At 36.0% G+C, this 27,065-nt stretch overlaps 2 protein-coding genes across 3 annotated transcripts in view; one reads left to right on the forward strand and one right to left on the reverse strand.

Annotated features, from left to right (window-relative positions):
• Thada (THADA armadillo repeat containing) overlaps positions 1–27,065 on the forward strand; it is a 336,577-nt gene that overhangs the window by 72,903 nt on the left and 236,609 nt on the right. Inside the window, 2 exon segments of the mRNA XM_015479728.2 lie at positions 1,994–2,107; positions 10,665–10,787. Coding sequence (XP_015335214.2) covers positions 1,994–2,107; positions 10,665–10,787 — 237 coding nt within the window.
• LOC107137325 (alpha-adducin-like) lies at positions 14,777–26,501 on the reverse strand. 2 transcript variants are annotated; one of them, XR_007348096.1, is made up of 3 exons: positions 26,311–26,501; positions 23,639–23,823; positions 14,777–14,787 (listed from the first exon to the last, which is right to left on the reverse strand). XR_007348096.1 is itself a non-coding variant. In XM_015479727.2 (2 exons), the coding sequence occupies exons 1-2, from the start codon at positions 26,447–26,449 to the stop codon at positions 23,645–23,647; spliced, it is 318 nt and encodes a 105-aa protein (XP_015335213.1). In that variant the 5' UTR covers positions 26,450–26,500; the 3' UTR covers positions 23,539–23,644. The 2 variants fall into 2 exon arrangements, 1 of the variants encoding a protein (XP_015335213.1); XM_015479727.2 differs by lacking the exon at positions 14,777–14,787 and having other exon boundaries at positions 23,539–23,823; positions 26,311–26,500.

Genomic DNA, 27,065 nt, shown 5'->3' on the forward strand with positions numbered 1-27,065 from the left:
TTTTTTTTTTTTTTTTTTTTTTTTTTTTTTTTTTTAGTTGAGTGAAGTCTAAATTATTAGAAAAATATGCTCAAAGATACTCTGTTTCTCTCAGCAGGACTTACCAGTAACATTATATTCTTTGTTCTAATGAAAACTTCTGCCTAGTGTTAGCTATGGAGAAAAACTACCTGCTTAGTTTATAAGTTTACTTTTGTTTAGATATAAAATTTTTTGATAGTTATTAAAATAATATATATGTTTTCTGAGCATAAGTGTACTGTGAGAAATTTCTTTTAAACTTGTTTTGTGGTTGTCTCTCCCTCTGGAGATGGCCCACATTCTCCCTGGAATGTGTATTTTTTGCTTTATCCGCAAAGCTTCTCACTCTTTTTTTATTTTCTTAGTTGTATTTGAACACAATATCTCTATTTTATTTATTTATGTGGTGCTGAGGATCGAACCCAGGGCCTTTCACGTGTGGGGCGAGCGCTGAACCGCTGAGCCACAACCCCAGATAGCCTGCATTCTCTCTTGAATATGTTTCTGCTTTCCCAAATAACCTCTTCCTGTGTCTCTGGCTGATGTGTGCTGCAATTCTTTTCTTCATGTGTAAGTGCCAAGGACCTCACTTGTCTTGAGTCAAAGTCCCTCTCTCAGGGATCTCCTCCAGTAATAGGTTCAAACCAGGGTGTCCCCCTCTGTTCTAGAGTTTCAGGGCTGAGGGTGTAGCTTAGTGGTAGAGTGCTTACCTAACATGGCCAAGGTGCTGGGTTTCATCCTCATCACTCCCAAAAATTAAAATAAAAATAAACTTGCATATTTTAGATTTTCCTCTTTTCTGGCTTATAAATGCTTAGAAAATGTTGATTAGCTTAAAACTTTTGCTCTGGGGAGCCAGAGGCTACATAATTTAAGAAAAGTAGATATGGAAGAAGGGAATCTGAGAAAATGACTAAGTGATATTTCTTTAATAGCTTTGGGGAGATATAATTCACTTATGATACAATTCGTACATTTCAAGTGTGAGTTAATGATTTTTAGTATATTTGCAGAACTGTAAACCATTAGCCCAATCTAATTTTAGAATATCACCTGAAAAGACCTCCAAACCCATTAGCAGTTGTTCCCCATTTCCCTCTACCGCTGCTGCTCCTAGCCCTAGGCAACCACTAATCTACCTTCTGTCTCAACAGATTGGTCTGTTCTGGACATTTCATGTAAATGGAATCATACAATATGACATCTTTGTGTCTGGTTTCTTTCAGTTAGCATTATGTTTCAAGGTTTATCTGTGTTGTCACATGGATCAGCACTTCATTCCTTTTTACTGCCTCAAGTGGATTGATATTCCTTTTTTAATGTTTCTTGGATTTTGGTGAAGTGTTTGTTACAAAGTGAATAAGCAGCTCCTGCAAAATTCAAATATGAGATCCCTTTAGAATTCGCAGTGTTCCTCCTTGTCCCAGGAGTTTCAAATACAATGATTTGATTAGTCTTCCAGGAATAGAGTCTTCTATGAAAAATTAAGAAGTTGATCAATCTCTAGGAAGCCTCAAATTCCTTACAAGAACTCTAACCCAGAGGGTTTATTGTTTTGTTGTTGAATCAACCGAAGAGAATTTTTTGTTGGATAAATTTGTTACCCAAAGTGACTTGCTTATTGTATCTGATTCTTGCCACCTAATTGTGGCTCTTAAGGACTGGAGTAGTTAGAAAGAGCTGGGTGTGCTGTAATCCCAGTGACTTGGAGGAAGCTGAGGCAGGAGGATCACAATTTCAAGGCCAGCCTGGGCAATTTAGTAAGACCCTGTCTCAGAATAAATAAAAAGATCTGGGCATGCAGCTTTGGGTAAAATGCCCTGGGTTCTAACCCAGTACTGGGGAAAAAAAATAGCTGTATGTTTTTAAGAGAATTTTGAATATGGGAATTGATTATTGATGCACGAAAGCAAGAAATTGCTGTATGTAAAATAAGAGCTCATTAATAGCTGCATTTTAATTTTTTTAATAGGCATTGTTGGCATCTGAACCGAAGAAAGGCAAAATGGATTTGTTGAAAATAACAATGAAAGAATTAATCTCCTTGGCTGGGCCTGCTTGTGACTCACAAAGCACAGTTCCTCAGGTAATAATGAAAATAAATAAACCCTGCTAGGAGGGCAGTGATTTTAAAATCTTTGCTACATATTTATTTTCTAAAAGTATCTGATAAAAATAAAGAACTCAGGCATTTGAAGTTTGGATTTTGTTTTCCTGTCTTTCCTGTCCATAAAATAAGCTGTTACTTTAGTTGATATGTAGGTCAAAATATTTTTAGCCTGTTGTGGTGTCACGGGCCTGTGATCTTCAGCAATCAGGAGGCTGAGGCAGGAGGAACGCAAGTTTGAGGCCAGCCTAGGCTGTTTAGTGAGACCCTGTCTCAAAGTTAGAAAGAAAAACAAAACAAAACAAAACAGGGCTGGGAATTTAGCTCATGATAGAGGGCCCCTGGGTTAAATCCCTAGTACTATTAAAAAACCCAAACCAAACCAAACCAAACCAAACAAACAACAACAAAAAAAAAACTATTTTTAAACTCTGGTGTAAACATAGAACTGATATAAGATATTTTTTAAAATTACTATTGCATCTACAAATTGGAAAGTGGATATACAATTACTTTAGAATTCATGTTGTTTATTTGAGTTAATGTACATTTTGAAACTAAGTAGTTGAATCTTTCCCTAAAATGTAATATCTGACTTTTTAATTTTAACTAATATTTTGCCCTTTTTAGTCACTTCCTCTGTGTCTGAACTTGTGTTAAACATTCCTCACAACTCCACTGTAATGCTAGGTAGTAATTTATAATTCTTGACCCTTGTAATCTATACTTTCTTAGTAAATGCTTCAAAGTTGGATGTTTCTACCCAACTGCAGGAGGCCCATGCTCAGTCAGGGAATATAATGAGAGCTAAAGTTTATGATCAAGTACAGTAAGTTTTTATGTTTCTATTTTAGAACCCATGGGAGGTGTTAAAAGGAAGCCATGGGTCAGAATGTAGTTGGGTTAGGGGAAAAATACAGTGTTTATTAACATGTGGTACATAGTGACCAATGACTGTAAGATACTTTGTTTAAAAATTTAACGTGTTAATTAAGACCTTTCAAAAATTATCGTTTCAAGATGTTTTCCAATGAAATGTGAAAAATATAATTGTTTATACTTTCTTATACTATCACTTTAAAAATTCCTAGTTTTGTAAGAACATCTAAAAATAAAGGGGTTTAAATGTGGCATATACACAATGGAATTTTACTCAGCATTAAAAAAGAACAAAACCATGGCATTTGCAGGTAAATGGATGGCGTTGGAGAAGATAATGCTAAGTGAAGTCAGCCAATCCCCAAAAAACAAATACCAAATGTTTTCTCTGATATAAGCAGGTTGACTCATAGTGGGATTGGGGCGGGGGAGCATGGGAGGAATAGATGAACTCTAGATAGGGAAGAGGGGTGGGAGGGAAAGGGAGGGGGCAGGGGATTAGCAAGGATGGTAGAATATGATGGACATCATTTTATAAAGTACATGTATGAAGACTTGAATTGGGTGTCAACATACTTTATATACAAACAGATATTAAAAATTGTGGTATGTATGTGTATTAAGAATTATAACACACACACACACACAAAAAGAATAGCATTACCTTAGATTAGGTAGAGGGAAGTGAAAGGAGGGGAAGACAGAGGATGGGGGATAAGAAAGATAGTGGAATGAAACAGACATTATTACTGTATGTATATATGTGACTGTATGACCAATGTCATTCTACAATATGTACATTCAGAAAAATGAGAAATTATATCCCATCTATGTATGATGTATCAAAGTATATAAGTGCATACTACTGTCGAGTTTGACTAATTAAAACAAAATATTTTAAAAAAGCATATAACATAATTAGAGGAAAATTAAAAAAAAAATAAAGGGGTTTTCCTTTAAGTTGTTCTGTATGATTATTGCTGTCCTCTATTTCAAGGTGATTAATGGCAGTTTAATTGTTTTTAGGAAATTAGTGAAATTTTAAAATTTAGTCTGTGATTTGTCTTCTAGGCTTTAGTTGAGAATTTTCTTTCTTTCTCCCCTCCCATGGCTTAGTTATTATTTTTACTATGTATTTCCAAAATATGTCAGCATAAAATAAGCTTTTTTATGCTGTGAATAATGGACATCTATGAAACCAATTCAGTATAAGAAATTAAATATTACAGAAACAGTTGCAGGGCTGGGGATATAATACTCAATGGTAGAGCACTTGCCTACTGGGTTCTATTCCCAGTACCAAAAAAATAAAAAAAAATTTAAAAAAAATTTTTACAAGTATATACGTGGATTTCTCCCCATCTCATTCCTTTTTCTTCCCTTTCAGTTGTGATCACTAACCCAAATTAGTATTTATCATTCCCATGCATTTTTGCTAGATTGTTAAAATCTTTTACCCAAATGGCATTATCTACACATCTTTTTTATAGTTTGGGTTTTTTCAGTCAACATTATTTTTTAAGATTAGTAAACTTCACTTCATTTTCATTCCTGAAAAGTGTTTCAGCATCTTATTCCAATTCATACCTTCTTTGAATGGACACTATTTGCATTGTTTCCAGTTTTCTTCTATTATAAACCAAGTGCAAACATTCTTTTGTTTCTACTTACACATAGTGTGTTGCCACAGGTTGTGTACCTAGAATTAGAATTGCAGGGTTATAGGATATGTACGTATTCAACTTCGATGCTGTCATTGTCAAAAAAAGTGTTTGATGGAATTTACATTCCTACCCACAAAGTATGAGAATTTCTGTTGCTTACCAGCACCTTGGTATTATCAGACCTTTACAGTTTTTACTTTTCTGAATGAAATGGTGTTTACTAGTTTTGTTTTGCATTTCTTTGATTATTAGTTAGCTTTAACATCTTTTCATATATTTACTAATCTTGTGAATTCTGTGAATTACCTGTTCCAGAGATTTTGCCTACTTTTAATTATTTGCCATCTTTTGTAATACTTATTGTTTTAAATATTTTTATTAGTTATTGATGGACCTTTATTTATTTATTTGCTTATACATGGTGCTGAGAATCGAACCCAGTGCCTCAGACATACTAGACAAGCACTCTACCACTGAGCCACAACCCCAGCCTTACTGTGTTGCCCAGGTTATCTCTAAACTCCTAGGCTCAAGCCATCCTCCTGCCTCAGCCTCCTGAGTTGCTGGAACTAGAGACATGTGCCACTGCACCTGGCTTGAAATATCATTTTTCAAAAACCAAAAAGTATTAAGGAAGATCTGTATAAATAGAGAAATAAGCCATATCATTGTCATTCTTGCAGGGGTGCGGGGGGGGGGGGGCAAGGTTCAGGGGAATAGAATCCAAGGCCCCATTGCATGCTAGGCAAGCCACTCTCCTGACCTACATTCCCATACCTCATGGAAGATTCAATATCAAAAAAAGAAATCATTTTCCCTAAGAAGCCAATTTTTCACTTTAAATTCCAACAAAAATTCCAAGAGGACATTTTGTTGAACTTAACAAAGTGATTCCAAAATTTAGATGGAAATGTAATGGGATGAATATAGTCAAGGTAATTCTGGGGAAAAAAATGAGATTCATCCTATATGATATTATAAATTATTATAAAGTATAGTAATTAAAATCATCAGTTTAGTCCAGTGATAGACCAGCAGATCAATGAAATGGACAGAAACAATTGCCTGTGTATGCAAACAGTACATGATAGAAGTAATGTTACAAATCAGTATAAATGAGGAAGAAATAACAAATTGTATCAAAAATGCTTATATATTATTTTTCTAAATGGAAAACAAAATTATTTTCATATTTTATATAAAAATCAAATTACAGGTAATATAAAGAAAGAAGTATGACAAGCAAAACTTTAATAAGACTTTTAAAAGAAAATATAAAATATCTTTCCGACCTTGGGGTATGCAAGGATTTCTTAAATAAGTTCCAAATGCACAAACCATAAAGGAAAAAGCTGACATATGCCACTTAATTAAATTTTAAAACTTCTCTACAATAATCGAAACCATAAGCAAAATAAGAGAAGCCCTCAATGAGGAAAATATATGTGTAATTCAAATAACCAAAAAGGAATTAGTATCAGGAAAATATTTTTAAAACAACAAGTCTTGGGCTGGGGTTGTGGCTCAGTGGTAGAGTGCTTGCCTAGCATGTCTGAGGCACTGGGTTCGATTCTTGGCACCACGTATAAGCAAATAAATAAATAAAGGTCCATCAATAACTAATAAAAATATTTAAAACAACAAGTATTACAAAAGATGGCAAATAAAAGTAGGCAAAATCTCTGGAACAGGTAATTCACAGAATTCACAAGATTAGTAAATATATGAAAAGATGTTAAAGCTAACTAATAATCAAAGAAATGCAAAACAAAACTAGTAAACACCATTTCATTCAGAAAAGTAAAAACTGTAAAGGTCTGATAATACCAAGGTGCTGGTAAGCAACAGAAATTCTCACACCTTGTGGGTAGGAATGCATATTTTTTCCTCATAAAAGTCTTACGGACCTTTTGTGAGATTTATTTCTATATATTTTTCTTATAAATGTTATTTCAAAATTTTATTTTATCTGTTGTTGCTCTGTGAGAATGAAATTGATTTTTTGGTGTTTGTTGTGCTTATGTTTAGCAACTTACCTGAACTGCTATAATACAACTAATGACTTGTCTATAAATTCTTGGGATTTTCTTTATAGATAATCGTATCGCTAGTAGGTAATCCTAAGTTTGTTAGCTTTCTAATGCTTAGTCTTTTAAAAGTTTTCCTTATCTTATTTTGCTGCTGGAACCTGTAGCACAATTTTGCTAGAAATAGAGATAGCAGGCATCTTTATGTTGTTGTTATTTGTTGAAATTTTCAATCTGTCCTTTATCTGATTAAAAAAAAACCCAAACAATTCTTGAGTGCTTTCCTGCATCATTTGAGATAAATACGTTTTGTTTTTCCCTAGAATTTTCAAATATCATGAATTACATGTTATTCTTTTTGTTGTAGTTTTCAATGCTGGGGATTGAAGGGCCTTGCACACACTAGGCAAGTGCTCTACCAATGAACTACATTCCCAGCACTTATGCTGATTTTTAAATATAATATATTTGCATACTGAGAATGAACTCAACTTTGACATGTTTTTATACATTATTAAATTTTCTTTAGAAAGGATATACATTTATGCTTCTCACTGGGTTCATAATTGAGATTGGCTTATGTTCTTCCTTTCTCATGCTGTCCCTGTCATATTTTATATGCATTTTTAGATTTAATTATAATATACAGTGTGCAAGTCATTACAGCTTCACAAAGTGATCACATTTGTGTAACAAGAAAGAAGCAAAACTTTTCTAGGACACCAAGGCCCCTTCATGTTCTCTTCTAATCAGCACTCTTTCCCTAACAGTAACCAAGATCCTAATTTCTAACACTTTAGTTTTACCTTTTACTTTAATGTTATAAAAATGAAATCCTATATTATAAACCATACTTTTGATAGGGTTTTTTTGCTCAAATTAGGTTTATGACATTCATCCATAAATGCTATGATTTATTCATTCTTGTTACTATTTAATAGTATAAAATTTATCCATTCTGTTCTTTTTTTGTGTGTGTGTGTGTGGGGGTACCGGGGATTGAACTCAGGGGCACTTGGCTGCTAAGCCACATCCCCAGCCCTATTTTGTGTTTTATTTAGCTATAGGGTCTCACTGGATTCTTGGTCCCTTGCTTTTGCTGAGGCTGGCTTTGAACTTTCGATCCTCCTGCCTCAATCTCCCGAGCCTCTGGGATTACAGGTGTGGGCCACTGCATTTAGCTTATCCATTCTATTCTTGATGAACATTTTTATATGTTTTCATATATGCTTAGTGGTGAACATATGTATATTTTTGTTGAATATGCATATATATTCAGCTTTAATAGATACTACCATTTACACTCATACAATGCTGCTGGGACTGCAAATTGGTGCAACTGCTCTGGAAAGCAGTTTGGAGATTCCTCAGAAAACTTGGAATGGAACCACCATTTGACCCTGTTATCCCACTCCTCAGCATATACTAAATGACTTAAAATTAGCATACTAATAGTGCCGCGGCCATATCAATGTTTATAGCAGCTCAATTCACAATAGCTAAGCTATGGAACCAACATAGGTGCCCTTCAACAGATGAATGGATAAAGAAAATGTGGTACATATACATAGTGGAATGTTACTCAGCCATAAAGAAGAATGAAATTGTGGCATTTGTTGGTAAATGGGTGGAACTGGAAACTATCATTTTCAGTGAAATAAGCCAATCCCCAAAAGCCAAAGTCTGACCTGTTCTCTCTGATATGGAGATGCTAACTCACAGTAGGCTTGCCGGAGGGAGGGAGGAGTGGATGTTCACTGCATTGGACAGGGAGGAGTGGTGGGAAGGGAGTGGAGTTGGGAATGGGAAAGACAGTAGAATAAATTGGACATAACTTTCCTGTGTTCATATATGAATACACGACCAGTGTAACTCCATGTCATGTGCAACTACAAAAATGGGATCTTATACTCCATGTATGTATGGTATGTCAAAACACATTCTATTGTCATGTATAACTAAAAAGAACAAAGAAAAAATTAGAAATAAAAAAGATACTATCATTTTACCAAAGTAATTATTTATACCTTGTTTTGATAGTCAGGATATGTTAGACTCAAATTTGTGAGTCTTCTCTTGATTGCTTATAAAATGGCAATTTTCTATTCTTTCAATATTTATAGAATTCATTTGTAAAATCGGGTATACTTTTTTTTGTTACTGTAGTTAATTTATTTGATTTTTAAAAATTAAGTCTGGGAGGATTTTAATTATTGATTTTATTTATTTAATGGTAGTATCTAGGTATTCAGTTATTTGTTTTAATAAATTCTATTTTTAGGAGATTTTTTATTTTTATATATAATATGTAATATATAGTATGTATGATATTATTATTTTTACTGATTAGTATAAGATTAGTCTTGGTTTTGTTTTTTGCTTTATTCTCGACTTTGTCTGCGGTCAGGTCCTCGTTGGTAGTCATAATATTGTGTTTGTGCCTTCTCTTGGTTAATCTTCTCAGAGGTTTGTTACAGAGAATCAGCTTTTGGTTTTGTTTGCCCTTAATTGTATCTGTGCTGTTTAAAAGAAATTTCTATTGTTCTTTTTATTTCCATTCTCTATTTTGTGTTTATTGTAAAAAATTATAATTGTCATTGTAAGTGGACTTAGCACATCCAATTTTGGTCTTTTTTTTTAAACAGACCATTTAAAGTACACATTTAAAGCATGCATTTCTTCCTTTCTTTCTGTTTTTGTTTGTTTGTTTGTTTGTTTTTTAGCTCCACTTAAGGTGCAGCCTATAAGTTTTGATATGTAGCAACTTCATTATTGTTCAGCTCTAAATATGTTTAAAAATTTTCTTTGACCAGTGTTTTAAATGTGTCAATTTTAGAATTATTTAAAATTTTATTAGTTCTTTTTAATTATACATAACATTTGGATTCATTTTGACATAATTATAAAAACATGGAATATAATGTAATGTATAAGTAAAAATTCAGTTCCCGGTATTTCCATTTTCCCTTCCTGTCTCCCTCACCGTATTCTCTTCCCTCTGCTCTACTGATCTTTCTGCTATTTAGCTACAGTTTTTTTTTTTTTTTAAAATAGTGCCTTGTGGGTATACATAAAGGTGAGTTTCACTGTGGTATATTTATTCATATGTAGACATAGTAAAGCTAGGTCAGATTCATTCTACTGTACTTTCCTTATCCTGTCCCTCTTCCCTATCCTCAGTCCCCTTCCTCAGCTCCATTGATCCTTCTTCTATTTAGATGGAGTTCCCTCCCCGCTCTTTTTTGACCCCCCCCTCCCTCCACCCCCTTATTTTGGACTAGTTTCTGACTATCATAGAAAACATTCAGCCTTTGACTTTCTGGATCTGGCATATTTCACTTAGCATGATGGTCTCCAGTTCCATCCATTTACCAGCAAATATCATAATTTCATTCTTCTTTATGGCTGAGTAATATTCCATTGTTTGTATATACTACTTTTTTTAATCCATTCATCTGTTGAAGGACACCTAGGTTGGTTCCATAGCTTGACTATGTGAAGTATGCTGCTATAAACATTGATTGATGTGACTGTGTCACTGTAGCATGCTAATTTTATATCTTTTGGATATATACTGAGGGGTAGGGGGATAGCTGGGTCATATGGTAGTTCCATTTTAGAATTGTTTTTGAAAAACTATAACTCACTTCCAGTGTGATGACAGCATAATCTATAAGATAATAATTATTTGGTATTTTATTGTGACTAAGTTTGAGGTCATTTTAAAAAATAAATGTTCCTTGAAAAGAATGTGTTTGTTAGATTCAGGATTCCTCATAGGTTCATTGGATCAAGTTTTTTTATTACATTGTTCTTACTAATGTCTAAAAATTATTTTTATCAATTATTATTTTATTAAATCTACTGTTTCATTTGCATATTATTACTTTCTTTTGTAATTTTATATACAGATTTAGAATCACCATAGTTAGAAACCCACAGCTAATTTTGAACTTTTTGTCCTAGGTTCATGCTTTGAATATCCTCAGAGCCTTGTTTAGAGATACACGTCTAGGAGAAAATATCATTCCGTATGTTGCTGATGGAGCTAAGGCTGCGATTCTGGGTTTTACCTCACCAGTCTGGGCAGTGAGTGCTTTTGCCATTTACTTTCATTGATTTAATTGTACTTCTGATTAAGTTTTAATAAACCTTTCACTAGATGATAAAAAATATATATATTGCATTTTATCAAGGAATTTCTCTAGGGAATAAATTCTTGGATCAGGCTATATTTTGATTCTTGATGTTTTATGGCTTCATTTTATCTCTTTTGTTGGTTTATTAGACTTAAGTCTTTTTTTGTGTGCAGTAAGGTATAACTTTAACTTATCACAGTCTACCCTTGAGTGATATTTTGGTGTGCCACTTAAAGGATAAGAACTTAATATTTTGCTTCCTTTTTCTTCTTCCTATCTTGATGCTGCTATTTTTATACATTTTACTTTTTTTGTATGTTGTAAGCCTACCCTAGGTTATTATTACTTTTGTTTAAAGTCAGTTATCTTTTTTTAAAATTTGCCATTTTAACCATTTAACATGGCATAAGTGTATACAATATTCATCACATTACACATTTTCAGAACCTTTTTGTCATCCCCAACAAAAGATCTATACTCATTAAGTTTTGACTTCCTGTATTTTCTCATCCCCGATAACCTCTGTAATACCTTTGGATTCTATGAATTTACCTGACCTAATATCTCTTATAAGTGGAATCATAACAATATTTATTAATTTATGTTTGGCTTATTTCGTTTAATATAATGTCTTTAAGGTTCAACCAAGTTGTAATGTGTCAGAATTTTATTCCTTTTTAAGTCTGCATAACATTTCATTGTATGTGTGTACTTTATTTTCTTTATCTACTCATTTGTTGATAGATTGTTTCCACATTTTACTTATTGTGGTAATTCAGCAGTGAGCATTAGCATACAAGTTATCTGAGTCCCTGCTTTCAGTTAATTTTTGTGTATTATAGGGTAATTCTATGTTTAACTTTTTGAGGAACCATCAAACTCTTCCATAGAGACAGTATCATTTTACGCTCATATCAGCAATGCACAAGAGTTCCAATTTGTTTATGTCTTCACTTAGGATTTTCATTTTTTAAAATGATAGTTCTTCCTGATGGGTGTGAAGTGGTATTCCTTTGTGGTTTTGCTTTGCATTTCCCTACTGATTAGTAATATTGATCTAGAAGCAGACCAACTCTTTCTTAGTATCTTAATGTATCTCTTTTTGGATGTTGCAGATTCTGTATATCATATGTTGAGTGAGTGGTACCAATATATTCTATCAAAAGTTGAAAAATCAAGCCAAAACATTAAATAGAAGTCTAAATATTGAGTCACTTTTTTTTTTTTCAGTATAACACTGTCCAGAAACCATTTGACTTAGAACTCTATAAAGACTGTGAGCAGTACCTAGTGTACTTCTTAGATTTAAGAAAGGAAACGTTCATGTCTTTTTCATGATTCCTTGGAGAAACCCTTATTTTTTTTTCTCCTATGTCATTGTGTCTTCTAGAGTAAAGGACAATAACCTATGATTCATAGGCGCTTGACATGTGGCTTTACAAAAATGCTTGGCAAAAGGGAGGGGAGGAGAAAAGAAGCTAGGTCTTAAACCCACAGAGTGGTGGGGTGTGGTGGCGCGTGCCTGTGATCCCAGCAGCTCGGGAGATCTGAGGTAGGAGGATCACGAGTTCAAAGCCAGCCTCAGCAACAGTGAGGCATAAGCATCTCAGTGAGACCCTGTCTCTAAATAAAATGCAAAGTAGGGCTGGGGATGTGGCTCAAGTGGTTAAGTGCCCCTGAGTTCAATCCTTCTTAACTCCTTACCCACAACTCCCACAAACAAAACAAAACCCACAAAGTGGAGTATTTACTAGAAAGGCAGGTTTTCCAATTAGTAGGCTGCACAAACCATTCCGTACCAATATGATAAGCCTCTAATTGAGATTCAGTCTGTTGCAGTGGCTGCCAAAGGCACAGACTCCCAGTGTGAGGAACACTCCTCAAGGTTGCCAACATTTGCCTAGACAATTGGGCATCTTCTTGTAAGAGATGTAGACTTTTGGAATTTTGTCTAGGAGCATTGCATAACTGCCCTTGAAGGCACAGTGTTTACCTTTTACATTTATAGGAAGTAGAACAATACCCGTATACCGTCAGTGTAATCAGAGATGTAGGAATGTGGCTTGATCATCAGGAAAATTAGAGATGGTAAAACTGATTGCCAGCAATATTAATATTGTTTTCTTCAAGTCTAATCCAGATAATACAAGAAATATTTTCTGTGAAAGGGCTTTACCAGTGTGAAACGTGGTGATTTTCCCAACTTTTTGCCAAATCCTAAAGTGTCAGAAACAAATGATTCCTTTTTGGAAGTCCATTTGTGAGACCCAAAACAGTAATGCATGTGCCTGAAAATTTTTTTAAAATAAAGGAAAACATAAGAGAAACTTTAAAAATGAAAGTTACCTGTTAAGCCACCACAGAGATATCATGATTCTGATGCATATTTTTTCCTGTGAGTTTTATGCATGAATACTATCCATATCCATATATATATCCACAAAAGCTTGCAATAATATAAGTGCTTATGATGATTTTATTAACTGGAATCTTCCTTTTGAACACTGGTTGTATAGGAATATTTTGTTTCTATTTGCTGTTCTTGCTTTGTCAGACAAAGTAACATCATAGCTGTGACAATCTATACTGTTGCCATAAATTTTTTTAACTTTATAACAACAAAGGTTTATTTAGCTCACAGTTTCACAGACTCCAGGCATAGCATTGGCTACGTTCAGTTCTGGTGATGATCTTCTTGCTTGTAGAGTCCTGAGCAAGCATGGGACTTCATGTGGGGTGGGAGGGAGCTTATGTTGCCATATGCTGATTGCTGTATTTCCTTTCTTATGAAAACCTAATGAAATTATAAGTCAACAGAATCACTGGCTATGAAGAAACCTTCATTTTACAGTAACAGTTTACTATAGCATTATTTGTTGAAGTCATTTTAAAGGGTGATTTTCCCCTAGTGCTTGTGAAATATGGTTTGATTTACAGAAATTTGATTTGTGTGCATCCTCTCAGGAATATATTGTGCCTAAAGCTGGCTACATCTGTACTTTGGACTTAATTGTTTTTCCTGATAAGTTGGAGAGGCAAAAACCCAGGTAAAGTGAATTATTTGCAATAAAGGGGCATTTTTCACAGAGCATTCATATATAGATTTAATGTGTTTTTACAGATTACTGGCCATTAGTATTGAGACCTTATAGATCTTTCAAACTTTGCTACTTAGTTGTAATTTTTTAAATATAGAGAAAATGTACTATTGTAAACATTGTAGGCATTAGGCATACCTACAGTGTAGTAGGTGACATATTAAGCACTGGAAATACTAATATAAATAATGTACCTGGCATCATTTATATTACATTGATTAATTTCAGTAAGTTTTATTATACTTCATATTTTATGTATAAATAAAATAAGCCTAAGAGACGTGAAATACCTTTGTCTAAGAATGTACAACTATTATATGTCTGACTTCAGAATCTGAAGTGTGGTAAAGCAGTTTTGTGTGTGATAGGACTGCAGAAAAGGTCATTTTAGCTGCTTTGTAGGGCTTGGGCCCTGTGTCCTCAGAAAGCAGCTGGAGGTAAGGTATTATTGAGTGGTACAAACCCAGAGCAGCAAGAATGAAAGAAAACAATAATGAGGCAAGAAAGGAGGAAAGATGCTACCAAGTAGACCTTAACCTTGCAGGAAAACTGAGCTGGTTGTCTTGTCACATGGTACATCTTCTACTATGAAACTACCACCTCTTAGAAGAGTCCCATTGCTTGTTTCTTGTTGGTCAGAGTTTACCCCTTGGGGCATTAACCCAACTTGGACAAGTGTTGGCATAAACACTTGAAATGCAATTGTGATTCCTTCTGCTATTGAAAAGCCTATTGAAAAATCCTTCACAAAAATCCTATTATAGCAGGGAATGATGGGTTTTTTATTAATCTAGATAAATGGGGACTTGATTCTAAGGTGGCAAGAAGGAAGGAGGAAGACCAATCAGGAAGCTATTATAACAGTTCTGCCAAAAGGTGATGATGGCTTAAAATACAGAAATGTTAGTAAAGATGGTAAGAAATGATTATGTTTGACGTACATTTTGTAGATGAAGTTAGTTTAGTCAAAATTTAAGTTACATAAAATGATTTATAGATACATATGCATAGATCCTTAGAGTTTTCTGGGCAGTTGTTCTTTTAAAATAGCATCTGATTCTCTTCATTATGTTTAGTGACTGTTGGACACCTGATTGCCTTTCCCTAGGCAACTCTCAGCCTTTCCAATAGAGCTTGCCAAGCAACCCAACTAGGGTCCTCCTATGACCCACCCTGAGGTTATATTTCATCTAGTACAGTTTTATCTTGCTTCTCTCAAGTCAGTTCTGATTCAAAGCATGCAGAGGATTTCAGAGGAACATACAAAAAAGACCCTTTCAGATCTTCTTGGCAGCACTGCCACGGTTACTTTGTGTCTTGTTGGCACCAATGACTCTGCCCTCTTGCAGTTGTGAAGTTGCTATGAAGGTTCCAGGCTTAGGGCGGTGTAGTCTTGAAATCCAGCTGTGCTCCACTCATCATGCTATGTGCCTTGGAATGGAGCTTCATTTACTCAGAGGAAGAGGTACTTTTTTTCTAATTCACTTATAGATGCTGTATGGATTAGTGAAAACCCTTTCTTTACTTTTGACCTCTCATGGGAGAAGTATCTTACAGCTTTGGAAGACAGTTACCAAGAACTCAAGTATTGCTGGTCTTCTCCTTAGAAGCCCAGAAAATCCGGCATGGTTTTTCTGGATTATAGGTATAGGATTTCTTCAAAGTCACATGGCTTAGAACTCAAATCTCATTTAATTTTTTTTTCAAAAAAATGTCTCCTTCTGCTATAAACCTGTATCACATACCCTGGACAGAATATTAAAATGTTGTATCTTGATCCTATCCTTGACTGCCTACTAGGGGTGTATGGTGTGTCAGTGATCATGCTACATAGCAATTGCACAGGGTGGGCTCCCCTTTCATATTTTTGAATATTTGTTAAGGGAGTTTATATGTTATGTAATAAAAAATGAGTGTACATATGTGCTTGTACACATGCATACAACCTGGTGTAACCTAATTTTCTAATAAATTAGAGCTAATAAATTCATCTATCTCTTATATAAGTCTATGTATAGAAGCTTTCTTATGCCACGAAAGAAAGAAAAAAAATTATCTATTCAATGAATAGAAGAGAAATACTTTGGTAACAGTTGTCACTTTGCAGCTGACAACCAAGTCCCTACCAACCATATGTTGGAGACTCAGTGGAGAAGGAGGTAGAGAGCAGGAAGTATTCTGGTGTTTCCCTGATAAAAAGGATTGTTTATAGGTAGAATTATTTGACAGTTGTTCTAATTTCTGCATTTTCAACTTTACCACTAATTCTGTCTTTAATCTTTTTTTAACTTGCATACTCCTTCATTCATTTTTCCCAAAAGGAATTTGCTTTTATTCTATTACTGTTGCTATAGTTTGGATCTAAGATTTTCCCCAGAGGCCCATGTGTGAAAGGCTTGATTACCATCTTGTGGTACTATTGGGAAGTAGTAGAACCTTTGGGAGGTGGGGCCTAGTGGGAGGAAGTTAGGTCATGGAGGCATGCTCTTGAAAATCCTGTTGGGACCTACAACCCTCCTCTCTTTTCTTTTGCTTTCTGACTCCCATGAGGTAAACAGCTGTGCTCTACTACATGCTCCCTGCCATGATGTTTTGCCTTGCCACAGTCTCAAAAACAATGGGACCAACTGACCCTTCATAATAACTGTTTAGTGGTCTTGTTTTTTAACTTCTACAGTTTTAAAACAGTATACATCTCAGCATAGGAAATCAGCTAATGTAACATGTAATGAATAAAGGGCAAAAATTAAATGGTGTTTAAGCAGATGTAGAAAAAGCATTTGACAATAATCTAATTCCATTTCATGATTAAAAGCACTCAATGAACTAGGAATGGAATTTTCTCAACCTGATCAAGAACAGCAGTGGAAAACATAGCATATACTTACTGGTGAAAAACTGAAAGCTCTCCCTTAAGATCAGTAAAAGGTCAAGGGTATACACTCTTGCCACTTATGTTCAGCATTACATTGGAACTCCTAACTAGGGCAATCAGGCAAAAATAAGATGTAATAAAGGAAGGTGTAACTGTTTTTATTTTCTGATGCCATGATCTTTTATGTAGAAAATCCTAAGGAACACACTCACATAAATTAGAGCTAATAAACAAGTTCAGTGAGGTGAAGAAAATGTATGGCATATGTACACAATGGAGTTCTACTCAGCCATCAAGAAGAATGAAATTATATCATTTGCTGATAAATGGATAGAACTAGAGAACAACATGCTAAATGAATAAGCCAGACTCAGGGAGACAAGGGTCAAATCTTTTCTCTCCTGTGTGGAAGCGAAGAGAAATAAGGAATAATAAAAGGGAATCTCATGAAAACAGAAGGGAGAATAGTATAATAGAGGAAGGTCATTGAAGGGCAGGGTGGAGTGGAGGAAGAGGAAGGTATTGGGAGATGAAATGGACTAAATTATGCCATGTGCTGTATGCATATCACAATGAATTACACTTTTATGTATAATTATAATGCACCTATTAAAAAATAAATAAAGGTAATAAAATAAATAGAAGAAAGATCAGTAGAGAAAGGGGATTCAGGAAAGGAGGAAGGGAGGGAAAGGGAAAGGGGAAGTCTAGAGAATGAAATGGAGTAAATTAAAATATATGCATGTATGTACATGTCACAAAGAATACCACTATTATGTATAACTATAATGCACTAATAAAAATATAAAGAAGAATAAAATACTTTAGAAATAAATTTAACAGAAGATGAAGCTGGGGTTGTGGCTCAGTGGTAGAGTGCTTGCCCAGCATGTGTGAGAAACTGGGTTCTATTCTCAGCACCACATATAAACAAATAAATAAAGGCCCATCAATAACTAATAAAAATATTTTTTAAAGGAAATTAATTTAACAGAAAAAGTGCAACATTTCACACTGAAAATTTGAAAACATTATTCAGAGAAATGCAAGAGGACCAGATATCCCGTGTTCATTATTGAAAGACATTCTATCATTAAGACAGTAATACTCCCCAAATTGATCTACAGATTCAACATAATTTCTGTTAAAATTCCATCTGAATATTTTTTTGGCATAAATTAATATGTTGGTCCTAAAATATGTTAAAAAAAATGCAAGGGTCCCATACTAGACAAAACAATCTTGAAAAAGAACAAAGTCAAAGGGCTCATAGGCCCCAATTTCAAAAATTACTACTAAGCAGTAGTAAATTTGATTATGGATTCGACATAAGGATAGACATATAAATCACGAAATAGGATTGATTGTCCAGAAATAAATCTCCACTCAAAATTTAAAAAATAGTGCTCAAAGATCAATGGAGAAAGAATAGTTCTTTCAACCAATAGTACTAGTACCACTAGATAGCTATAATGCAAGAGAATGAATTTCATGTTTGAGGAACTAAAAATGGATCAAAAATCTAAATGTAAGAGCTATAAAAATTTTAGAAGAAAACTCGTGTAAGTTTTTGTACCTTGGAGTGGGTTAACAGTGTCTTAGATACAACACCTAAGGTACAAGGAACAGAAGAAAAATATAGGTAAATTAGACTTGATCAAAATTAAGAATATATAGAAAACTCTTAGAACTCAATAATAATAAAAGACAACCCAATTAAAAAATGGACAATTCATTTGAATATATTTCCCCAAAGAAGATATACAGATAGTCAATAAGTACATAAAAAGATGTTTAGCGTCATTAGGGAATGCAAATCCTAGCCACAATGAGATACCATTTTGTACTCACTAAGATTAAAACGATGGACAATAAAAGTATTGAGGAGGATGTGCAGAATCACAGAATTGGTGAAATTGAAGCCCTAATATATTGCTAATGAGAATATAAAATGGTACCACCATTTTGGCAGTTCCTACAAGCAGAGTTACTGTAATAATTTACCATACTACTTCTGGATGTATACCTAAGAGAAATGAAAACAGGTTTATACAAAAACTTGTGCACAAATGTTTTCAGTAGCATTATCCATAATAGCCAAAAAATGGGAAATAAGCCAAATGTCCATCAAATGCTCAACAGATTTTAAAAATGTGATATATCTCTATTATGGGATATTATTTACCATATAAAGGAAGAACATACCAAAAAATGCTAGAATATGGGTGAATCTTGAGGATATTGTGCTGAGCGAAAGAAGGCTTACATAAAAGGCCACCTGTTTGATGATCCTATGTATATGAAATGTCTGGAATAGGCAAATTTTTAGAGACAGAAATAGATCAATGCTTTCCTACTATGGGTGGAGGGAAAATGATGACTAATGTGTGCAGGGTTTCATTTTGGGGCAATGAAAATATTGTTGATTTAGTGGTGATAGTCTCCCACTTTAGAAATATAGTAAAAACCACTGACTTGTATACTTCAAAATGGTGAATTTTACAGTATGTGTATTGTATCTCAAAGAAGGGAAAGTCATTTTTAAAATATTAAAACCAAGTATCATCAATTGATTACTTTTGGAGGTTTGCTCTGCCCTGAATGGAAAATTGGTTAATACATGCAAATAATTCTGTATTGAGTGAACAGGGTAACCAAATAGATGATTAGGGAAAGTTTTTAAAAAGTTTTTCTGGAAATGTTAAGTAATTAATGCAGAAGTCCTGATAGAGTATCACCATTTTGCTACATGTATCAGAATAGGTATTGATCATCATTGGCTACTAAATGGGGGAATTTTATAATGGATTTCTTGGTCTGTTTGAGCTGCTATAACAAAATGCCACAGAATGGGTGACTTATAAGCAGCAAAAATTTATTTCTCATAGTTCTGGAGGCTGGGAAATCCAAGATCAATGTGCCAGCAGATTCAGTGTCTGATGAGGGCCTGCTTTTTGGTTCATAGAAGGTGCCTTAACTTGTAAAAGGTTAAAAGGGGCAATGGGTTTCTCTCTCTCTCTCTCTCTCTCTCTCTCTCTCTCTCTCTCTCTCTCCTGGTCTCTTTAATATGAGCATTTAATATCCCATTTATAAGGGTAAAGATTTCATAACCTAATCATATCCTGAGTACCCCACCTCCCAATGCCATCACTTTGAAGGTTAGGATTTCTACATATGTATTTGGGGAAGAGGGCACAAACATTCAGCCCATGCAGGATGGATCAATCTGATAGTATTGGTACCCATTGGTTCATCTTTTTTTTTTTTTTTTTTTTAATTTAAATCTGAAGTCTGCAACATATTTCATTGTGGTTTTAACTGACAATTTTCTGGTTATCAATGAGCAACATTCCATATTTTTTAAAGACATTTCCCTTTTTGTGAAGTTATTGTCTTACATTTTATGTATTTTATACTGGTTTCTCCTTTTCTTATTGATAGTTCTTTATCCTGAATATTAATTTTTTAGCTATATATGGGGCAAAATCTTCCAGATTGTAAGCTTTTTAAAAATTTTTTAGTTTGCAGTATTAGGCACTCTGCCACTGAGCTACCTCCTAGACATTTTTATTTTGAGACAGGGTCTCACTAAGTTGCCTACGCTGGCTTCAAACTTGTGATCCACTTGCCTCAGTGACTCAAGCAGCTGGGATTGCAGGTGTGCACCACTGCACCGACCTAGGCTATAACTCTTTTTTTTTTTTTGTATCAGGAATTAAACCATGCAAATTTTAGAAACATGCTGTTAGGGTTCACTTTTTTAAAAAACATAGTTATTTTAAATCATTTTTTCCTTTGTCTACATGTACACATATTCTCACACTGCTGTAAACAGTAGACATATTTCATATTTTCTCATTTCTAATAATGTTTTATTTGTCATGTTTCATGTAAGTTTATTTTTCACAGAATATAATGTTCTCTCAAACTAATGTTGGGTAACTAAGCCATGGGGCTGGAGTTGTAACTCAGTGGCCCAGCACTTGCCTAGCATGTGTGAGGCACTGGGTTTGATCCTCAGCACCACATAAAAATAAAAAGATAAAATAAAGGCATTGTGTCCATCTATAACTAAAAAAAAAAATTTATAAAAAATAACTAAGCCATTTTTCTATTGCTGGATAATTTTTCATTGCTATAAATAATGCTATATTTAATACATTTGTACATGTTTTACTTTGACTTATTTCCTCCTGACACACTTCCATTTGTGAGCTTAGCAGATCTCTAAAATACAGTTCTCTGAGTCTGAAGCAAAAAGGAGAAAGTGCAAAATACAGACACCCCAGCTATGGACCACAAGGAAAGATTCGGAGTCCACTATGCTAGCTGGGCCACCCTGGCTTGCCCCTCCTCTACCCAAAGGCTCTAAATCCAACACCATCTCACAACAAAGATCTAGTCTAGACCTTCCAATCCAGTCCTCTGAGACCTGTCAGCACTTTAAATCCCTTGAGTGGAAAATCCCCCTGACCTGCTTTCAAGAAAGGGCGGAACGACCTATTGGCCCATTTTGTTGCACTGATAAACTTAATTAATATTTCTTTTTTTGTATTTTTACTGATTTTTTAAAAATAAATGACAGCAGAATGCATTATTAATTAATATTTCTTTTCTGTCAAGTATCTATACAACAATACTTAGTAAAACAAAAAATGGAAGCCACAAATAATAAAACAAAAAAAATAAAAACTATATATATTTTTTTAAAAATCTCTCTTCCTCAAAAACTCTAGTTCTAGTTCACAAGATTTAGAAAATATTTTTGGTAACTTGGATTTCTTTTCACTCAGCATTAAGACCCAAGTGACCATTCACAGGAGACTAAAACACTTAACTATAATGTTTTAATTCTATCAATTCCTAAACAATTAAAGGAAAAAACACGTAATTTACATGAGTCAGATTTACTTAAATATAGCATTATAAAAGGACTAGTGGTAGACAGCATTTTAAAAACCTGCAAAGAATGTGAAGCTTTTATTAAAGCCATGGATTACATTTCCTATTACAGCTGGAAACATTTCCACGGAACTAGTTTTTAAGCAGCTATCCAGCACTGAGTCTCCACTAGAGCACCCTGTCAAGCATGATGACCAGAGGCCAGCAACTTTCCAGCAGACACCAGGGAGCCCACAATGTGCTGGCCGACTGGATTACTGAGCAAAAAACAAAAGGCCTAACAGCTCTTGCTTGTCATTTTACTGAGGTAATTTCGGCTCAGCGGCGCTGTCATTCCATTGATCACCCCACAGGTACTGATGGCGTGGATCCTATGCAGGCACCGTTCTTGATATTGGGCCACAACAGGGACCAGGACTGCACCACCCCTTAGAGAGCTGACACTGCTGTGGGTGGAGCCAAACAACAAAGAAGTTCACAGAGGGAAGGCCACTGCTATGGGAAGCCGCGCACCATACCATGTAAGTGCAGCACATGGGCAGGACAGGAGCAGCCTGCATTTTGTAATTGTCAAGTTCACATTAAACAATGAGAATGAATAAGTGAGAGGGCAACTCAGGAGGCCTGCCTGAGATCAATGTCCAGTCTCAGACACCCAGCACACTGGCCACAAGGGTGGGCTCTAGACTATCAGCTCAGGGGGTTGGACAGTCCTTCAAGTCCAGAAGATAACCGAACCAAGCACCACTGGGTACGAGTCCATGTGCGGAAAACCACCCTGTGGGAGTGTGTGTGTGAGTATGAGTGTGTGAGCGTGGGAGTGTGTACATGTGTGAGTGCATGCATGTGTGTGTGTGTGCGAGTGCATGCGTGTGCGTGAGTGTGCGTGAGCATGAGAGAGAGAAAAGGACTAAACAATCTAAGTGGCCCTCCTAAGATGTTACAACAGCAGGTACTGTATTAATAATTTTAAATATCCAATAAAGGAAATTAAATGGAAACATACACACATATACATACACACACACACACACACACACACACACACACACACACACACGCGCGACTGCAAAAGTTTAAAAACCAACCCAAAGAAGCAGTTCAGAGAAAAAAGCCATCTCTATAAAAGAAGAACAACACTAACAAGACACCTGCTGATGCCTGAACAATGTAAAAGGGCAGGAGCAGATGAGGTGCCAAGCCAGGAGAGGAAGTCTGATCAGAGGCAGGGCCCTGGGAGAGGCCGCCAAGAGGACATAATGGCAAAGCATCCCATTTTTTCTGTGGCATAATGAGGTCATTTGCTGGGGGGCAGGTCTGGAGCTCTGAAGATAGCAGAAAGCCAATGGGTTCTGTGATGAGACTCTACAGTAGGAGCTGGCTGCTGAGATGCAGGAGCAGCAAGCAGCACAAGACTGAAATGATGGACCACGACAGCATGATGGACAAAAGCAAGCAAACAGGGCTGATGGTTAGAACGAAAAAGGAACCACCCACCAGGGTTAGACTCCTCATTCACTGACATAATTCAAATTAGAACAAGGCCTGGTACAAGACAGTAGATATCCGGTAATATTTGTTACAAGAATGTACTAAAGAAAAGAAATGGACTGATTATATTTAAAAAAGCTTAAAACTGGAGCAGATGAAGAGGTAAGTGAGTGTGAAAAAGAGAAGACCTTGATCTGATTTGGAAGGAAATTTTAAGTATAAAAGGAATTTTAGGAACTGCCTATAATTTGGTAAACACTCATTTATTAGGTTACCAGGCAAGAAAGAAATTTTGAAAAACAGCTATCCTCATAACTTCTGACTTGCCAATTCTCAAGACCATTCTTCTTCAGTCCAGCATCTGAAGAGAAAGGATTGCAAGGCTGCTTCCCTCTCCTGACTGCAGGGGCTGGTGCCAGACGTGGGCCATTCCACTCCTGCTCAGCGCCTGCCCCGTGTGACACTCACCGTGATGTGATTGTAGATGAGCTGGGACCACCCAAAGAGATCTGCCAGCCTGTAAAACGCTGCCAGTTTACACCGCAGCAGTTTCTCCCCTTTGTCATAAGCAATGGAGTCCGATCCTCTGAGGTCATTCACAGGAGTCACCATACCAAGACCTGGAATGAAGAAAAACAAAATATTAGTGTTTCCTATCAAATTTAAATCAAATAACTAAGTTCTGAGATGTTTATCTTCCACATTCATTCATAAAGTCTCAAAAACTTCTAAGACAGAAAGAGCATGCTCTTTAATATTAATTACTATAAGTAAGATAGAAGTACAGAGAGAAAAGGAAGCCAAATCTGTAGCATACAGAAAGGCATGCTTAGAAGGAAACTCAGAGAACTGCTGGGCATGTGGTGCACACCTGTGATTCCAGCAACTCAGAAGGCTGAGGCAGAAGACCAAAAGTTCAAGGCCAGCTTCATCAACTTAGTGAGGCCCTGCCTCAAAATAAAAATAAAAAGGGCTGAGGCTATGGCTCAGTAGTTTAGTGCTCCTGGTTCAATCCCCATACCAAAAAAATAAAAACTAGAAAAAAAAATTAAGGTTTTTGATTAGATTAGAAGCTGGTTTTTAAAGAAGATATAGAAAAGAATTAAAAATTAAAAACACATATCCTAAAAAGTCCTATTAAGCTGAATTTACAGTTACAACCATTTCCACAAAGAGAACTCTAGGCCAGGCCAGGGCACGGTAGCACACGTCTGTAATCCCAGCAGCTTGGGAGGCAGGAGGATCAGTAGTTCAAAGCCAGCCTCTGTAACTTAGGGAGGCCCTAAACAACTCAGCAAGTCTCTGTCTCTAAATAAAACATTAAAAATGGCTGGGGATGTGGCTCACTGGTTAAGCGCCCCTAGGTTCAGTCCCTGGTACTAAAAAAAAAAAAAAAAAAGAAAACTGTAGGCATGACACTATGAATTCTGTCAACCATTTAGGGAGAAATAATACCAAGTCTATACAAATTCTTCCAGAACACTTGCCACCTCGATCCATGAGGCAGCATTACCTTGCTACCCAAATCACACACAGAAATCACAATAAAAACAGATGAATGCTTTTCATAAACTTTCCTACACCAAAAAGTACTTAATATAACCTTAGCAAATAATCCAGCAATAGATAAATGTTTTAAAAGTCATGACCGGGAGCTGGGGCTGTAGCTTAGCGGTAGCCTGCCTTGCATGCATGGGGCACTGGGTTTGATCCTCAGCACCACATAAATAAATAAAATAATAAAAGGTTTTGTGTCCATCTACAACTAAAAAAATTACCAAAAAAAAAAAAAAGTCATAACCAGTAGGGCTCATCTCAGAAATGGAAGGACGGCTCAGCATTCAAACAGTAGTCAGTGCACTCCCCACACCACACTGAAGAATTCTTGTCAGCCACGGGACATCTCACCAGATTCGGAAGCAGCATTCCACAGAATCCAACAACATTCAGGATAAAAGCTCTCAGCAAACAGAAACTGAAGGATACACCCTCAACTTCAAAAAGGTTACCTACGAAAATCCAACCCAACATACACCTGACCAGAGGCTGAACGTGCTGTGCATAAGATGAGGCACAGCGCCAGGACTGAGCGCTCACCCTTGCACTGGACCCTGGACACCGTGCCAGGGTCCCCGCCACAGCAGTAGCACAAGAAGGAAAAAGGACTCAAGATAGGAGGAGGTCTGTTTCCCTTCGTTTTTCTTTCCTTTCTCTTTTTTCCTTTTTTTTGCTTCATCTTTGATTAGAAAACAATATGCAACTAAAAATCTATTATTATCTAATTCATACCAAATATCATTGAAATCTGTTAAAAACATGAAAATCTGCAAAAAAAAAAAAAAAAGTACCCCCGCCTTAAAAAACAAAAACAAAAACACACACATGAAAACCTTGCCACAGCCATCAGACTTCAGGACAGAAGCCTCAGCTGGCCAACCAAATGCAACTCTCAGTGCTCCACAGACATTAATGGAGTACAGCTGCTGACCGCCAGTCACCCGCTGAGAACACACAGAGCAGGCAGGCAACCTATGACACAGCCAGCCAGGTCTGACTCTCCAGCTGGACTCAGTGGCAGCAACCCAGGACACCACACGCAGGGGGCCAGACTGCCTGGTCGGGCGCGTTGTGTGCATGAACTCGGCAGCCACAGTGCACTCCCCTGAAGGCTGTCCTGCGCTCACCCTCACTAGGGCACTTCTCACTAGTTTGCAAGCAGCACTGAGAATTGGCAGGTCCGGTAAGAAATACTCATGTGTAAGAAATGCTGGCCTGGATGAAATGAATTCCGTCAAAACTGATGTGCTACATGTGAGCATGATCCCTGATTAGCTACTTTAATCCACCAAGGGCCTCAGAAGTCACATAAAGTCATGTGCCTTGGAAACAACTGAATCTTCTCAGTTTAATAGGAAAGGGGTCCTCTACATTCAAAACATTTTGGGTTCACAGCCTCATTTTCACCATAACTGACTAAAACACATTAATTTCCAAGTTATTCAACATGGGGCTGGGGACATAGCTCAGTTGGTAGACTGCTTGCCTCACATGTACAAGGCCCTGGGTTCAATCCCCCCAGTAGCACCAAAAAGATAAGAACTACTCACTCATGTTTAAGGCGGCCATCCCTCCTTGTGGAGCTGCTGGGTAGACATTTGGTACATTGGTGGTCATGAAATCTGCAATCTGCTGCAATGCCAATAGGCCTGTGGGGTTCTTCCCCTTTTTAAATTGCTCTTGTATCATTGACTCCAACTCTTCACAGAAAGCCTAACAAAACAAGTGAAATAACATTTCTGTGTGTTAAGGGGTGACTATAACATAAACCAATTTGTTTGTTTTCAGCCACTGCTGGAAAAGTAAGAGAGATTCTCATACATTACTACTGGGAATATAAAAGGTATATTCTTTTCTACTAAGTTGTTTCATAAAATAAAAACTTAAAAATATGAACAGGTGTTCCTAGGAATCTATTTCAAGAAAATAATCAGGATATCCTCCAAGATTTGTTCATAAAAGCATGCATTTCAGCACTACTTTCAAAACACAAGAACAGGGTCTGGGTGCTCAGAGGTAGAGCACTTGCCTGGCATGTCTAAAGCCTGGGTTCAATCCCCAATATAGAAAGGGGGAAAAAAAAGAGAGAAAGTAGCCTCCATTTCTAACAACAGAGGACTGAGTAGATTCCCTGAGAACTTTATGTACACATTCAAAAGCTGTAAAAACTTAAGGGCAGATAATGGCTCTTGGTGTATTTTTGAGTCAAAATGGTCATAAAGCAATATAACCAGTTTCTGTAAGAGTAAATATATATCTAAACAGAAAAGACTACAAGTAAATTCATTAAAAACATTAATTGTAA

This window comes from Marmota marmota, unplaced genomic scaffold, assembly GCF_001458135.2.
Source record: "Marmota marmota marmota unplaced genomic scaffold, marMar, whole genome shotgun sequence".
Classification (NCBI taxonomy): Eukaryota; Metazoa; Chordata; class Mammalia; order Rodentia; family Sciuridae; genus Marmota; species Marmota marmota.